General features: G+C 37.4%; 1 protein-coding gene across 1 annotated transcript in view; it reads left to right on the forward strand.

Moving 5' to 3' along the window:
* The window catches only part of LOC141368897 (uncharacterized), a 211,982-nt gene extending 193,908 nt beyond the window's left edge, over nucleotides 1–18,074 (forward strand). The window contains exon 3 of the mRNA XM_073873691.1: nucleotides 1,153–18,074. Coding sequence (XP_073729792.1) covers nucleotides 1,153–1,232 — 80 coding nt within the window. The 3' untranslated portion in view covers nucleotides 1,233–18,074. The remainder of the gene's footprint in view (nucleotides 1–1,152) is intronic.
* The last annotated feature ends 543 nt before the right edge of the window (nucleotides 18,075–18,617 follow it).

Below are 18,617 nucleotides of genomic sequence, written 5' to 3' on the forward strand. Positions count from 1 at the left end.
ATACTATGTTCTTTTGACTATTTATTATTAATTAAGCAATAAATTTAACACGATTTAATATTATTATTGTTATTATTATTATTATTATTATGTAAATTCGCTAAACAAACACTATACTAAAATATATAAAAGCAACCAAAAAAAAACATTAGGTTATTTATTCATTTCTTAACTTTACCAATTCCTGCAAAAATAAAATAAAAAATAAAATAAAAATAATAATGTAATTGATTTGTGATTATTAATAATAATCAGTATCAACTTATCACTGTTGTTTGTCAATATACACAGACTTAGTTGGCAGTTTTCTGATGATGGTAAACTAATGCAGTCATTTTTGTTCAAAGTAATTAAAATACCTGTTGATTCCCCAAAATGATCATACATTTTAAATCTTCTTGAACACTCACTTACATATTTAAAGATGATCTGTCCATATATGCCAGAAACCAATACTGTATTGTAATATATGCAGATATATGGTATCATATATTGATGAAACCAAATATTTTCTTCACATGTTTGGACATATAAATGTTCATATATGTTGCAGGCATATATTGTGTTCTCAGATAAGTCAAATAAATAGCTGTTGATTCCCCAAAATGATCATACATTTCAAATCTTCTTGAACACTCACTTACATATTTAAAGATGATCTGACCAGATAAATTTTACTTGCTGTATAAAAGCAAAAACCCTGTCTGATGGTGATCCTGGTGGGGGGGTATTTAGGTCACAGTATTTAGGGTATTTAGGTCACAAAACTAACAGGACTTCATAATATAGTATTTTTAATACAATGATGCAGTGTTTTCTTTGTCATTTCTGACAAATACATCCACAAAGTACCATAACCGTATGCCACTTTAAAAAAGCATCAGTATCATGTCATGCATGACTCCTGGGTGATCGGTGGTTGTGTGTGGGTATGTGTTCGTTTGGTTACCTGTTGGTGATGGTTCCTCGTGTGTTCACTAGCCCCGCCCGCTTGTTTGGTCATTGTTCACCGGTGGTGTCTCGTTAATGTTTTCCTTAAAAAGCATGCAGTCCTGTCTCTCATTGCGCGCTCATAGTTTTTCGGTCACAGTCCTGCTGCCTTGCCTTGTCCTGTCAGAGTGTCTGTGTTTTCTCTCTAAGCTCTGATCCCAGGTCTGGTTTTCGGCGTCTGGAGGCTTATCTCTGTCCGGAGTTCACACGCCTGTGGATTATATGAACTTGACCTCCATTGAACTCTGCCTGTTTCCCGGTACAGCTGGTTCGCTTCGTCTTTGGGCGGTACACCAGTTGTGTCACGGTAAAACTTAAGCAGAACCCAAACGCAGAGGATGTACTAAATATAACTATAGATTTATTGAACAGAACATAAAAAACCCACGGGGAGGGGGGGGGGGGGGTAACACAGAGGATGAAATAAACACTGTGGTGGATCACAAAACACTGGAACAGATCTCAGGCACACAGAAAACATGAACACTGAAAATCGACAACGAACGCGCACATGACAGAGAACGAGAGGGCATTATAAAGACACGACATCAATGGGGAACAGGTGAACATAATTAATTACGTAAGACACGAATACATAAGGGAGTAGGGTGAAAGTGACAAGACACTGGGAACACGTGACACAAATACATAATGTGAAAACACGTGTCCCCACACAGAACACAATGCTGCCATGATCTTGCCCTCTGAAATAAGACCTGAATCTACACAAAGGTCTGGCAAGACCATGACAGCGACAAGACACTGGGAACACGTGGAAGTCACACACAATATGACTCCACGTGTCCCCACACAGAACATAGTACTGTCATGGTCTTGCCAGATACACTCAGACCTGAGTCTAGTACAAAAGGTCTGGCAGGCCCATGGCAAGTTGCTTCCGGGTTTCAGCGGCTATCTTCAACATCTCATCCATCTTCAACCGTGAGTGGAGTTCTAAACTAGAGCTGCAAATAACGACTATTTCTTCTGTCGAATTAATACAGTGTTCTTTTTTGATTCGCTATTTAATCTGTTGGATAATTTGTTTTTCTACTCTCTGTCTGATCTGACAGTCATTGTTTGTTTTATTGTATTTTTATAGTATGTCTGTGATTTTATGTACCGATTCGGACGAGATTAAAATGATGCAAGCTATTCCAGAGATGGGAGTGTCTGTTTCATGCATTTGGGCGTTGCAGTAGCACGTGCTCTGGATACGTGTGTTTGTAATGTTTAATATTTTGCTTTAAATGTAAAATTATGACAGAACATGTAATTTATTAATTAAATTTTTACAAATCAAAATAAAATATACAAATCCTACTAAAGTAACGTTAGCCTCCATGTTTTATATAACTGTCTGCTTATAATAAACACAAAAGAAGAAAATGAAGAAATAATGATGAATAAAAATTTATTATCTTTATTAATTAACATTACCATTCCGGAGTTAAACAACTTTGATCGGAGTTTCTTATAACGTTAATGATATTACAGTGGCCAGTCTTAACAGTGTATGATATTCAGCTCGTCTTGATTGAATTATTTTATTTTGCCAAATGCAAAAAACATTCATATCTGAATGAATGGGACTCAGGAAATACAATATACGCGCATTAGTAAGACCCTACGGCAGATCACGTTGGCCAAAACATGAAATTAACCGCGTTTTCAAAAGATATTGCGGGCAAACACAGACATTTGCATCCGGACGGGATTAAATTTCTCAGAGGACCTCTGAGTTTGGCGAAAAACAGTAGGTAAATTGCTCTTGAATTCTTACGGAGGTCGTCAGAGAAAAACACAGACATGGCCGATTCGGACGGGATTAAAAACACAGAGGACCTCTGAGAAGCAGGATTTTCTCAGAGGTCCCCCTGTAAAACTAATCCCGTCCGAATACTAAAATAAATATAAGAGATGTCCAAACTGAAAACATCTTGCACTGACATATCTTAAAATACATCAGTGCCCTTAGTTTGGCCTCAAAATGCACACACGTAATGTTTTTAGTAAGGCATGTTTGTTTAAACTAATTATATTTCCTAATTAAACTAAGGTCTAGTCCTGGCATAAGCTAATCTCTGTCCAGGAAACCACCCCAAAGACTATTAAAATAGTGACTAAACATGACCCAATAACCTTGTGTTAATCCAACCAGCTGTTACTTTAACTACTAAGTTACTAAAATCTTGATTTATAAACGCAACATCGCAGACAATTCGGCGCAAATTAAAAAATTGCCATTACACAGAGTTACTACAGAAGGCATGCGCGGGCATAGGAGAGAGAAAGCTCGCGCACAAGCACATAGAGAACCAGTGTGTGTGGGAAAACACTGCTAACCTTTCATGATAAACTCGAATCAGTCGTCTTCTCTGCCAGTAACATCTGACGTTTACGTGAAAATGCAAGTAAACAGACGAATCAGCATGGAAAACACAGCCAACTTTTAATTATTTCACTCAGTGTCATGTATGAGAGGCGCTGTCTAGGGCAGTGCTTCTCAATTATTTTCTGTCACGCCCCCCCCCCCCCTAGGAAGAGGTAAACATTTTGCGCCCCCCCAACTCTCCGCTGCGACTGTAAATAGTATAATTTGTCTATAAAATTACACATCTGCAAAACATTGTATCCTTATTAACATTGAGAAAACACAAAAAGAAAACACAAAAAAATAAATATCGATCAACTTACAACAAAGAATAACTTTATTAACATTGTTTTTTAGTCTGTAACAGAAAAGACTTAAAATTTGCCTGAAATAAAAAAATCAATCCTTATTTAAAGTATAATATTTTTGGACCATTTGATACTGAAAAATTAAATATAATCAATAAATAATAATAAAAAATAAGCAGCTTATCAGTGTGATTGGGGTGTAATGTCTTTAAAAATCACTTCCTGAAAAAGTATTTTCCCTGGGGTTTCACGCGCCCCCCCTGGTGTCGCTTCGAGCCCCCCCTGGGGGTCCCGCCCCACTATTTGAGAAGCACTGGTCTAGGGGATTCACGCAGAGAAAGAGAGAGCGCGCGTGCACAAGGGAAGCACCACCGAGCGCTCACAACAATAAATGAAGCCGTTTTAAATTAAAATAAAAATTTAAATGTTGTGGTGCACACAAACAAATCAATGTATGGATAACACTGCCAGGAGCAGAAGCTGCCATTACGCGAAATGAATGTAAACAACGACGCGTCAACGCATTTTACGCATGTCGACGTATTTTCATAGTCTACGTAATCGATGACGTCGATGCGTCGTTGCAGCACTAGATTAAACATCTCCCAGTCCATCTCACCCACCTTCAGTCGAGTGTGCGTCATACCCTTTGTCGTGTGGGGGTGATCGTGCTGTCTGACATCGGCTGTGTGTGGGTTTCTCTCTGGTCAAGATCAGTGTGGATTATCAGTCCTCAGGTTCCGGCTCACTCTCTCCTTTGGTCGAGTCATACCTTCAGTTGGATTACCATCCAGAGTGAGTCGGTGGCAAGGTTATTATAGTTTTGCATTTTTCATTAGTTTTTATTTTTATTTCGTTTTGACTTTTTGTTTTCAAATTAAGTTTAGTTTTAATTAGTTTTTAAAGTGGGTTTGCTAGTTTAGTTTAGTTTTTATTTTTTGAAAATGCTTAGTTTTAGTTTAGTTTTTATTAGTTTTAGTGTTAGTTTTAGTCTTTTTCGTAATTTGGGTTATTTGTAAGGGGCAAGAATTAAAAAAGGTCAGAAAAAGAATTGTGTGATAATAACTCAAAAACGTCATACAATTTTAGAAAATATTCATTCAAAAATAAAACCAGTTAAAAAATTTACATATGGGCACAAATATGTAAACAGTCTCAAGTTCAACACTCCACAGTACACTGTAAAAAATTGCTGTAATTATGCAGCTGGTTGCCAGTAACTTACTGTAGAAGATAAAGACTGAAAATGTTTCATGTTCATTTAACTTTGAACAAACTGTTGCCAGTAAATAACATAAATGTAAAATCTACAGTAAGTTACTGGCAGCTAGTTGCCAGTAATACTCAGTAATACTATAATTTCTACAGAACTTTTTTACAGTGTAAGATGTGATGTGTGCCAGTAAAAAACTTAAAGAGCCAACAGACTAAAGAAGACATACATGAACCGCATGTATTCAACCCATTTTTGAGCCACAACAAGACATTTCTGTCAAATTGTCAGGGAGCTCAATCTGAGAAAAGAACATGACAAATAACCAGAGGTGGAAAGAGTAGACAAAAACTTTACTCAAGTAAAAGTACAAGTAACTTAAGAAAAAAATACTCAAGTAGCAAGTTACTAGTTACTCTTGAGAAAAAAAATATACATGCACACACAGTATACAGTACACACCACAAGGATCAGGACAGTAAAAGTTTGCTGTGGAGACCAGAAATTGGTAATTTGAATATCAGTGTGTCAGAAGTACAGAAGTCACATTTTATTAACCTTTGATTATGTTTCAACACATACATGCTTTAACAACAAAGAAAAACAGCCTTTAATGCTGACTTGTATGTTGTGCCCAAACGCAAAACTCAAAAGAAATGGATCAAACTGACACTACATATGTGTGTGAACAATTAATGCATTAGGACACAGTTCATCACTTAAACACTTCTGAGTGAATGGTTTCAACGTGGCCACATTAGATAGTATTAAAATACAAACGTGTTGTGTCATTGAGTTGGAATATTGTGCATGTTAAAACAGGTGACATTTCTGTGCTTTTGTTTATTCATCTTTTAATGTTTAGACATTTCTTGACTCCACAGCAAACTGAGGATTTTTGCATGTTTTGTCTGAAAACTTTTGAAAGGCAAGTAGGCCTACAGTAGGCTATATATGTGTAAATTTGCAAAATACACAAACAGTAAAGAATACTTTAGACAAACACAGAATAGACAAGCATTTCTATGAAATTAACTTGTGTCTTAAGGTTGATGTATACAGCTTATAGCTGAAATATCAGACAAGTTGACCGACACAGTTTTGCATTCAGTTATGCATATTAAAGTTAACTCAGAAAATCTCTTAGATGGTCTGAGGACATCGACAGTACACTTACATGAAATACAACTAATTTTAGACAAAACTCATGTTTTCTTATGTTGTGAATCTCATGTCACGTGTGTGTGTTGGGAGAAGCACTTACATTATACACAGTACAGTATACAGCGAATCAGACGTCAATCATAGATGGACTTTCTTCATTCAGTCACGTGTACACAGTGCTTCTGGAGGTTGAGCGCGTTTAAATGTTTCTGACGACGAAAAGGTCGCACGTATATAATGGCGGGTACACGTGTGAAGCTTTGCTTTTAGTTAAAAGATTAGTAAAATCATATTCACGTAATCCAACAGTCTTTATGTTCTGCGTGTTTCTAGACAAGAGCAAAACCGCATCAGACGATTCAGTTTTTGAAGCGATCTAAACAACTAATTTAAACTGATTCGCGAACCAATTCAAACAGTTTGACCCGTTTGCTTTGTAAAGAACCGACTCAAAAGACTCATTTACTTGCAACACACTGTAAGGAATCAACTTAAATGAGTCATTAATTCGCGAATGTGTGTGTGTGAAGCGCGAGAGACGCAGAAAGGAATTTGAAGCTTAATGTAATTTGCTCTATGAAAGACATTAACAAAGACGAAAACTAAGGACATTTAATCTATTATTTTATTTTATTTTAGTTAGTTTTGCCAGACACACATTACAGTTTTAGTTAGTTATCGTTTTTTTGTAATGCCTCGTTTTTATTTTTATTTCAGTTAACGACAATGTTTTTCCCCACCTAGTTTTCGTTTTTTCGTTCGTTTTCGTTAACGATTATAACCTTGGTCGGTGGTGGTCGTTGTCGTGTGGCTCTCCTTTGAACTGACTTTTTGCTCTGCATTACCCCTCTCTGTTTTCTCAATAAATTTGTGAACTTGCAATTGACTCTCAGACTTCCATTGTGTCAGAATGAGCGCGCCACCTATGGAGTCAGCGAGTTCGGAGGGTTTGGATCCTGTGCAGGACGCTCTTCACCAGCAGGGAACGATCATTGAGCAGCATTCGTCTCTGTTGAATGCAGTGGCCAGAGATTTCAGTCTCCTGTCAGAACGACTCACAGAACTCAGTAACCGGTTGGACCGAGTTGTTTCTCCACTCGGTGAACTATTTTCGTCTACCTCTGGAGGAGCCGCTTCGACAGAGCGTGAGCCACACACGGCGACACTCCCCACCTATGACGGCGATCCCAACACCTGCTGGGTCTTTCTGCAGCAATGTTCTCTCGTCTTTGCTCTCCAACCTTGTCGCTTTGCTTCTTCAACCTCCAGGGTGGCATATGTCCTGACGTTACTTACCCCTTGCCATTAATGTCATCAGCGTTCGAGTTATTACAGGGAGCGCGTGTATTTACCAAGTTAGATCTGCAGAACGCTTATCACTTGGTACATATTAAAGAGGGCGATGAGTGGACACTGGGAATATGATGAGGGGACACTGGGAATATTCCGTATTACCATTCGGTCTTTGTAACGCTCCGGCTGTCTTCCAAACCATGGTTAATGATGTGCTGGGTGACATGATTAACAAGTTTGTCTTTGTGTATCTCGATGACTCCCTCCATGGAGATACACACTCAGCATGTTCGCCAAGTTTTGCAACAGCTTTTAGAGAATCAGCTTTTCGTTAAGGCGGAGAAGTGCGAGTTCCACAAGGAGTCGGTTTCGTTTCTGGGTTTTGTTATTGCCGAGGGAGAAATTCGTCCCGATCCTGCTAAAGTTAAAACGGTTGCCGATTGGCCAGTTCCCGACACTCGTAAAGAGCTTCAGCGATTTCTGGGTTTCGCCAATTTTTACCCGCGTTTCATCAGAAACTTTGGTCAGATCACTAAACCTCTTACCGCTCTCACTTCCTCTAACGTGTGTTTCCATTGGAATAAGGAAGCTCAGGAGGCCTTTGATGATTTAAAGTCCCGTTTCATCTCTGCGCCTGTTCTTTCTATTCCCGATCCGGCTAAACAATTTATAGTGGAAGTGGATGCATCTGATGTCGGAGTAGGCGCAGTTTTATCTCAGCGATCGTCTATTGATGGGAAAGTGCATCCGTGCGCATTTTTCTCTCACCGGTTAAACCCAGCTGAGCGAAATTACGACATAGGCAATCGGGAGCTGCTGGCGGTTAGACTCGCACTGGGTGAGTGGCGTCACTGGTTGGAAGGAACCTCGGAACCCTTTCTGGTCTGGATGGATCATAACAACCTGGAATATATCCGTTCGGCCAGAAGATTAACATCTAGACAGGCTCGCTGGGCACTTTTCTTTGACCGTTTTAACTTCACCCTCTCGTACTGTTGTGGTTTTCCTTTTCCTCGAATGAAACAATCTTCAGTCTTAGGTTCTGATTTCAAGAGTTAGACTTTTATTTTCCGGTCAAATAAAAAGCCGAGCCTGCCTGATGAAACCTCCCAGAACCAGTCAGGCCGGCCTGGAAGGAATCTCCAAACCAGTCTGACCCTCTGAGCCAGGCTTGGTAAATATATATGGTCTTTGTCCCTCCCCTCCATATGCTTTAACAATATGTTTCTGTTCAGGCTTGTAACTTGAAGAATCACATGACAGTCCGCAGACCAGACCAGTGTCTCCTTTCCTTGACCTATTTGACCCTTGGCTATTTGCTAATACTAATTCATGTTCATGTTCAATGTTCAAATTCAAAACGAGTAAATATAACTAATTGATACTGAATTGACGCATAAAACTCAAAAATTAAGTATAATAAACAAGTATAAATGTAAGTTAATTCAAATAAACAAAGTAAAGAGCAATAACCAATAATAAAACTAGGTAAAGATGGCATCAAAAACACAAATAAATGTAGATTAACTCGAATAACACAATAAAATGTGAACCACTAATATACTAAGTAAAGATTGCAACACCAATGAAAGTAAAGTACTCCAAATAAAACAATTAAATGTAAATAACCAATAATAAACTAATTAAAGATTGCATAGTACACGCATAAATGTAATTAATTCAAATAAAACTAGTAAATGGTAAAGCATGCATAATAATTCTTGATAACAATTTAAATGAAATTTTTTCCCATCCTCATCAGAGGTGCTTGAATTCTCATTTACTATTTGTAAATTCATTACTGTCTTGTAACGTAAGTCCTGATAACATTCTTGTTGATTTCCAGTAAATTTTCCATCATCCTAATATTTTAACTTCCATTTGGTTCTCTAACCAGACACCTACGCCTCATTTACCCACTAACCTTTAATTAAAATTGATTCAGTATATGTTATCATGTACTTTCTAATGGCTGCATCTAGTTGTTACCCTAGGTTAATTAATGCCTTATTTGTAAACTTAATAATCTACTTTTTGATTGTAGTACTGTACATAATTTATTTGTTCTGTATTTTTATTTTGACAAAACTTTATTAAATTCCTTATTTAGCTTAATCCCATCCCTTTATCTAATATGGTACCCCTTTGGTTGATCAACAGAATCTACATATAATTTATGATTAATTGTTGTGTTCATCCTTTTACAAGGATTCTAAATACCCTTCTTTTGTAGTGATTTCTTGTCTCCATCATATTTAAGTACCTTTTCTCTCCCTCCTAATGATAACGAGTTCAAACATTTTCTTTTTCTACCAATCCACAATAATTCTCCAATCGATATTATTTGATCTTCAAATATCTTTAATGTATATGTTTCTCTGATTTGATTATATTATTCTTCTAATAGCATTTCTTTTCTCACTTTTACACCTTAAGTTATACTTTTTGATGTCTTCATAATAGATCTAGAGGTTTTTTAGTTGATTCGTTCAAAATTCCTGTTATAAAGCATTTCCTATTTAATTTTCTTAAGTCTATAATTCCATAAGGCTTGTATTTTCTTGAATGTAATCTTACTGTACCATTCAGATTTTTTACTGTACCATTCTGAAATATCTGTCCTTCCTTTTTTATTTTTAATGTTTTGTTATTTACTACCATTGACACAAATTTCCAAATTGTGGCCTACAAGATGTATTTTTAAACTCAGAATTTCCCAAAAGACCTAAATATTATCCAGATAAGTTGACCTTAACTTTTCCTCTTATCAATAAGAATTCTTGTTGAATTATCACCTTTATCATATTTATGTGGGCTTGAAATTGTTATTGCATTATTGAAATCTGGTTTAGTTTAAATCATAAAAAGCAACTTTGTGAGCATATTTCCTTAACTTTAAATATTCCCCATTTGTATCATTGTTATCTTTGGGATGTTTCCCATAAAATGTCCACCTTATGTGCTCTGTTCAATGTCTCTATGTTTTCAGTCTTTCTTCAGTCTGTTCCTTTGAAATTATTATTTCATGCAGTATTAAAGGTGTACGGTTGTTAGTTTACATGCTCATTAATACAAGGTAAAACATCAATTCTGTTACGATTAGTATTTTTACACATTTTGTTAAGTATGGCTTTGATGATTATTCCTTTTCTATACCTTTTTATCTACCATCCTTTGTTGATTATAGATGATAGTCAAATTTTTCTTTTCTCTTATCCGTCACATCAATTTTTCCATTCTTATCTCAACTCAAAATCTTTATTCTTCTCATGAATCAAATAATTTATTTTCATTCCACTTATTTGCCCCATGTACATCTATGATAATAATATTTATGACTGAGATTTTTCACTTCTATACAATCTAAGAAGATCTCCTGACACTCTGAGGCCCTTTTTATCTTCCACATCTGTTTGCCCATGCTGGCAAAATCAACTGTTCTCCTGTGTCCCTATAACTCAATAACAACCAATCATTTTATCAACTTTTTAGCATTAATCAACCAAATTAACCTTTCCACATGTTGGAATAGTAGTTCATCCATTCTAAAACTGTATAATATTTTCCTTTATAATTAAATACGTAAATGCAAGTATCTACTTCTTATGCAAATCATAATTCACAGTAAAAATGTTTATCAAATGGAGAAACACTTGTAAGTAAAGTATGTGGTTTTTTGGATCATCAATCTTTTCTTATCATTTATTGCTCATAAATCGTGACTAGATACAATTTAGATTTATTTCCTTAAATCCTAAGTTTGTTATAATAATTAGTTATTTCTTTTTCCTATTCTCACAGCTTTTTCTTGTTTACCTATTATAGTATCCTATGGTGTTTTTCAATTTATTTCTTTTATCTATTTTATTTTCCTTTCTCCCATAGCTGTCTATGCCATTTATATTTGCTTTTTTGCTTAGTACCATCATTGGAGTTCTAACTTCCTCTGTAGATACCAAATTTAAAAAAAAAACAATTTTCATTATGCATTTCTTCCTGTCAGATTAATAGGAGTCTGATTTGATTTCAGAAAAGGTAGTCACACCTAACAACATAAGTTCTTGATCAGCCTTTAAATTTGTCTAGCTGATTTTCTCATAAAGATTGTATGTGTCCCTATAGTTATAAGGTCCTAGCTAAACATTGAACGGCTGTTTACTCTTTCCCCTCTTTCACTCAAAGGCTCGTATGAAAATGAAAAAGTATAGTCCAGTTTTTCTCTTGTCTCCAAGAACAATATTGTCTTTGTGGGTCTCTCTGGACTCCACTCAGTCTTTTTTCTGAACATTGTTTCAGAACATTGTGCAGTGCCCCCATCACTGCTTGAGATCAGTTATAGTCCCATTCATGTAGGATGTGTTCGCAGTCCAGTTTATGAGTTCTCCTGTCTTTGCAACTCCAACACTTTGATGTCACACAGTTTTTGCCATTGTCTTTTCATCGCCAGCTTTTATTCACTTTCTTGAATGTCAAAGGATGAGAGCTTTCAGCTTTTCAATGTTTAACTTAACCTGTTGCAAAATATTGCCTTTTCAATTAAAATAAATTTTATTTTGTGACCACCTTCCATCATCAGATGAAGACTCCTCCTCATTTTGTAATAATTTATCTTTGTATAATTTATCTGTGTCATTCACCTTTTAATCATTTTCCTGTCCTTTTTATTTTTCTCTTTATTTCCACCTTTTAATAACTTGGTCTCTTTTTTTTCTAATTTGTTGTTTTTCTTTCAAAGCTTCACTTCTGTCTTCCTGCTAGATTTTGCTTAATCCCACAATTCCCTCGAGCTATGGGAGTTGACCTTCCCCCTCCCTTTCTCTCTCTCTCTCTCTCGTTCTCCCTTTGAGCATTTCTTTGTCTGTTAATTATCTCCTCTTATCTTTCATTAGTTTATATTTTTATTTAGTTGTATCTCTCCTCACACAATGCCACATCAAATGTTTCCTCATTTGAACATCCAATTATTCTATTTTCTAATTCTCCACACAACAGTTGTTTAATCCTTATTTTTCCATTAATGTGACTGCCATAATCTTTTCTTTGCAATATACACACCTTATATTTTATAATTATTTCTCACTTAACCACTTCACAAACTTATTGTTTTTATTTGTCCAATTTATATATTCTCCAAATAGTTACTTAGATTTCCAATGTCTTTAAAATAAAATTTCCTTTATAATATTTTGTAATGTTTTGTCAAATAGAATCAAATACCATCACCAACATCTGTCCTTATTTAGACAAGCAATCTTTTCCTATTGAGCACAATATTTTATTTTAATCAATTATTTAAATGAATTATTTAATTTCTAGAAGTAGCTGTATACTTCACTGTAATAACTAATATTTTTGGCTACAATACCTCAGAACCACAATGTCTTCAACTCTAATCTTTAATACCCAGCATTTATAACTGTCTCTTATCCATATACTCATATTCACATACTTTCAAACTTTATCCCCTTTTTTTATAGTAAAAACAATCTTCACTCCTGTAACACAGAGAAAGACACACCCACTTCTCAATCAGCCCCCACTCTTTCCATGTCAGACATTCACACACAGACTCACTGTATCACAGACACATTGCATTCTCACACAAATAAAATAAAACAACTCTATCTAGACTACCTGGCCAAGTTCATCATTCCACTTCACTTCCATCAACGTGGAAAAGATTCACTTACACAATTTACCAATCCGACATGACAAATAAAACAAAAACAATATCTCTCATCAGCCCGGGCGTTTCAAAACAACAAGACAAATAACACAGACCGTACCTGACCTGCAGGACTTTAATAACTCTTCTCTCCGAACCCCAACATGTCTGCCCCGACACGGTAACACTCAGGTTCGCGAAACTTCTTAGGCATTTTCTCAACTTCACATTAAATTTTTATCCAAGACACTCAACGACAAAAAATAAAACTCGTTCACACAATAAACCATCATCTGTCCTAGCACACATTCCTTTTGAAAATGAAACCCTTTATTCTTATAATTTAATCTAGTAATCTTTAATTTCCCCTTTTTATTCTTAAATTTGGAAGAGCATTTGTGATTTGACCACCCCGAGCCATCTCAGGTGAACAATACAATCTTTAAACAAGCAAAACTGCTCATCTCTGTAGGTGGCCACCTGATTGCATTGTCCATTGAGAAAGCCAGCTGTGGTCTCAGGTTCTGTGCTCCTTTTGATGTCCCATCTGGTGTCAATTGTTTTTACCAAACCTTAAATTTCAAATGTATGTTTGTTAACCTATAAACCAAATTGTTAACCCAACCATTTTTCAGTAATAACCCATTAGCATTTATGTACAACCCTTTATGTTTTTATTTGGGCTCTCTTTATTTATTTATTTCCTTAGGGCTCATTCTTCCACACTCTAACACAGTAGTTATTGCCCAAGGGAAAGTCTCTCCCTGCTTTACCAGATGCACATTCACATTTTTCTCACTAACACACATTCTGCAGCTGCATACATACACACTCAAACACAAATTATTAAATAATTACCAATCGTTAATTCACATCACGATTTAAACTTTTATCCGTTCTCTTAACTTAAACCTCTACGTCATCCACTTACTGACAGACGCAGCATATGCAACCTTGCATACAAAACTCTTATTGTCACGATCGGTTCTACACCGGGAAGTGAAAACCAAAGGAGAACCCAAACGCAAGAGATGTATAAAAATATAACTAATGTTTTATTTACAAACTGGAACATAAAATACCCACGAGGGGGCAAAACAGAAAGGAACAAAAACACTGTGATGAAACACAAATGAAAACAGAACACGAGAATAACTCGGATAAGAAACTTGGGAACATCAACACAGTAACTACAATAACGCACGCACCCCACACAGAGAACACAAGGGCATTATATAGACAGCACATCAATGGGGAACAGGTGAACATAATTAATCACTTAAGACATGATTACATAAGGGAGTAGGGTAAAAGTGACAAGACACTGGGAACACGTGTTACACATACATGATGTGAAACAACACGTATTCCCACATAAACACAATGCTGCCCTGGTCTTGCCCTCTGGATAATAACCAAGGTCAGGCAGGACCATAACAGCCACACCACACTGGGGAACACGTGTCACACAGAAATAATGTGAAACACACGTGTTCCCACAAAACACAATGCTGCCCTGACCTTGCCCTCAGAACATAGACCTGGACCTATACTAAGGTCTGGCAAGATCACGACAGCAACAAGACACCGGTAACATGTGGAAGCCACACACAGAATGTGATCCCACATGTCCCCACACAGAACATGATACTGCCACGGTCCTGTCAGATGCACTCAGACCTACATCTAGCACGGATGTCCGACAGGACCGTGACACTTATCCGTTCTCTTAACTTAAACCTCTACGTCATCCATTTACCCGATAGACGCAGCATATGCAACCTTGCATACAAAAACTCTTATCCGTTCTCTTAACTTAAACCTCTACGTCATCCATTTACCCGATAGACGCAGCATATGCAACCTTGCATACAAAAACTCTTATCCGTTCTCTTAACTTAAACCTCTACGTCATTCATTTACCCGATAGACGCAGCATATGCAACCTTGCATACAAAAACTCTTATCCGTTCTCTTAACTTAAACCTCTACGTCATCCATTTACCCGATAGACGCAGCATATGCAACCTTGCATACAAAACTCTTACGCGTTTTCTTTTACTTAAAATCTGTTTCAATTCACCTTGATCATCAAAGCCAAAGTAACTTAATACAGATTCATGCATGCATGCCTTAATTAGATGTACCCTTGAAATCAAAACCCAGTTTACCTATATGGTTCTTAAATTTAGAAGAGCTTAAATTTCTCACCACGTTGAGCAAAGTCTGGCCAACAACACAAACCTAATAAATAAGCAAAAAGTGCTTACCTTGTATATGGCCATACGCTGTTTGTGTTGCTCGTCAGGTTCACCCAGGTGATGTGACGGTCCAGCTCTTTTCTATCCCGGGTTTCGGCACCAAATGTTGTGGTTTTCCTTTTCCTCGATTAAAACAATCTTCAGTCTTAGGTTCTGATTTCAAGAGTTAGACTTTTATTTTCCGGTCAAATAAAAAGCAGAGCCTGCCTGATGAAACCTCCCAGAACCAGTCAGGCCGGCCTGGGAGGAATCTCCAAACCAGTCTGACCCTCTGAGCCAGGCTTGGTAAATATATATGGTCTTTGTCCCTCCCCTCCATATGCTTTGAATAGCATGTTTTCAATCAATAAATAACTTAATTTTAATACCGTGTCTTTCCTCTAATTATGAACACGCAATGGACGCCTTAAAGTCCAACAATTGGTGACCCCGACGTTCGTTGGAGGGAAAGGAGAGAGTGAGCCGAAGGAGGGTTTCACATTGAAGAAACCAGAGTAAGCGAGGACTCCCTTTCAACACAAAAAGAGCGCTCTACTAAAATAAGGTAAGCAGAAACCTGTTTAATCGAATTCTGCTATTTGGATATACCAAATTACTTGTGTTGATAAGGAGATCCGAACTGAATTACAAATTTACATTTTTGTAAATTGATCAGAGTGAAAAACTTTTTGAAATCTTTGAATTTTGTTATTAAATAAAAGGTTGAGGAGTCCTTTAACGCATTAGGCGTTATAAAATACCAACTTGGTTGTAGCCAAAAGGAGTGAAAGGCTCTTGGATGAAAGGTCCATAAATACTGTTAATGGCGGTGTAAGTTAACAGAATTAATTAAAAAGGTTGGAGGCCTTTAACACATTAGGTGTTATAAAATACCGACTCAGGTTGTAGCCTGTAAGGGGTGCAAGGCCCGCTGGATGAAAGGTCCACGAATACTGTTAATGGCGGTGTAAGTTAACAGAATTAATTAAAAAGGTTGAGGATTCCTTTAATACATTAGGTATTATAAAATACCGACTCGGTTGTAGCTGTAGGGGGTGTACAGCAGCCCGTGGATGAAAGGTCCACGAATACTGGAAAGAAGAAGTGACGTCTTAATGTGAATTGTATTGTTGATATATTGTTGTTATTTTTGTGACATTTCTGTGATAGTTGTATTGTGTTTGTATTGCGGGTGAAACTCCTGAAAACTACTGGTGTATATATCCTTTTGCTAGATAAGAGTGACGTTTTGTGTTTTTGCGATTTTGGCGCTTTTTTGTGTCTTGTGAATAGTATGCCATACAGACCTGTTTGCCACTGAACCTGCATTAACGACGACAGTGGGGCCTCCAGCCTTAGTCAAACGGGTTGGCACGTATGGTCAGGTTGCGATGTTGGCGTTTTCTCATGATCTTGTAAATAGCATGCAATATAGACCCGTTTGCCACTGAACCTGCATTAACGACGACAGTGGGGTTACAGGCCTTAGTCAAACGGGTCGACAGGTTTCATTTTCTCTTTCTCTTAAAAATCAGAAGGTGACCCTTAGTTACCATATATACCGTCGCAGTGGGCCCCCAATTTGCAAAATCCTCAACTGTGGATAATATAATTATGCCGCAATAGTTAGTCTGTCTGAAACTAAGCTGATTAAACCACATCACTGTGTGACACTTGCATTACATGTGAACGGCCCCTACGCTAATATGATTTTGTTTTTCTCTCCCTGTCCTGTCCTCGACCCTGAGGACAATGGGACAAACAGACCCAGTTCCGGTAGATGTGAAAGTCGACTCACCTCTGATCTACTGGTTGTCCATCACTGTGATGCCCAGCTGATGCCTGACCAACGACCACCGGCAGAACCCGCTTAAACCCCGCTTAATCCCCGCTTAATCTCCTTATCCGTTTATATGTGTTTATATACATATATATCTCCCAAGGGTTTTTCCCTCCTAGGACTTTTTATTTTTTTTTCCTCGGCTCAACAACCCGGGGTTTTTGTTTTTTTCCTCCTAGGGGGTTTTTTACCCCGGGGAGGTAGCCTGCTTGGGCTTAATTTAGCTTCTTCTCCTAGACGTTACATTAGTAATACGCTCGTTCATAATGTCGAGTCATAGCCTCAGCAAATTTGACAGCTTATGCTATTGTGTATTATGTTGTGCTATCTGTCATTTTTCTGTGCTTTTACTGCTTCTATTAATGTAAAGCTGCTTTGAAACAATTGAGTATTGTGAAAAGCGCTATATAAATAAAATTGAATTGAATTGAATTGAATTGAATTGTGCTTTTTTGAAATTTTGAATGCTTGTAAATTGTGTGAAAATGGCTAAATTTAAAAAAATGTGATGAGTATGGTTGCCTAACAGTGTATGTGCAATGGAGAAAAGGCAAGTAGTTTGGAAAGGGACCAACTGTAAAAGACTCAGAAACAGATTTGAGAATTGGGAAGACGAGAATCGCTTTTGTTGCAGCTGAAGTCGAGACGATTACAAAGAGAAAAGGGGAAGTTGACAGTTGTGCTGTGAGCGAGTAAAAGGAAGTAGAACAAGGAAGGCGCTGAAAAGAAAAATGGAAAGATTACAACAAACAATTATGACACAGGGAGAGATAATCACAACTCTATTAAGATTACAGAGAAATACAAATGATAACAACATGGGAAAGAGATCTTGTGTATTACACAGACAGGGCCATAAACAAATCACACAAACAGAACTTGTAGAGGTAGATAAGATTAAGAATAAGCTTTTGAAACTGCAGCTAGAACAGACTAAACAGGCCAACACAAAAAAGAAACAAATGCCCCAGCAGGCCCAACCAACACCAGTAGCTATGACAACTAGTGTCCCGGACAACGTACAATATCCCAATCAGCCCATAGATCCATCTAAAGGCCCACCCTATATAGGAAACCCATGGGAGGGATATAACCAACAGAGAAGGGGAGGGCCAAGAAGGAGTAGTAGACCAAAACGGGGAGGTTTTGGAGGTTTTGTCAGGAATATGTTATGTGTGCGGACAAGAAGGTCATTGGGCCAGAAGATGCCCTCAAAATGGGTCACAGCCCCAATATTCCGGTGTAAGGTATCCACTTAACGCACCAAATGCAAGGGGATGGGGTCCCAATAGAGGAGGTGGCGGGCGTGGAAATGGTGGTTTTGCCAGGGGACCACCAGCGCCACACAACCCATCACAACCAGATTTAATGGCGCCTATGCACCCAACATGGGGCCAAAGGGAGTGATGCGGATGAATGACGGGGCACACAGGAACCCACCATGAAAGGAATGGCTGGACCTCTCATGGACCATTAAGAGCCCTAGTGGATAATGGGCCTAAATAGTCCACCGTAAAAAAAAAAAAAAGT

The sequence above is a fragment of the Misgurnus anguillicaudatus genome, chromosome 12 (assembly GCF_027580225.2).
Source record: "Misgurnus anguillicaudatus chromosome 12, ASM2758022v2, whole genome shotgun sequence".
Classification (NCBI taxonomy): domain Eukaryota; kingdom Metazoa; phylum Chordata; class Actinopteri; order Cypriniformes; family Cobitidae; genus Misgurnus; species Misgurnus anguillicaudatus.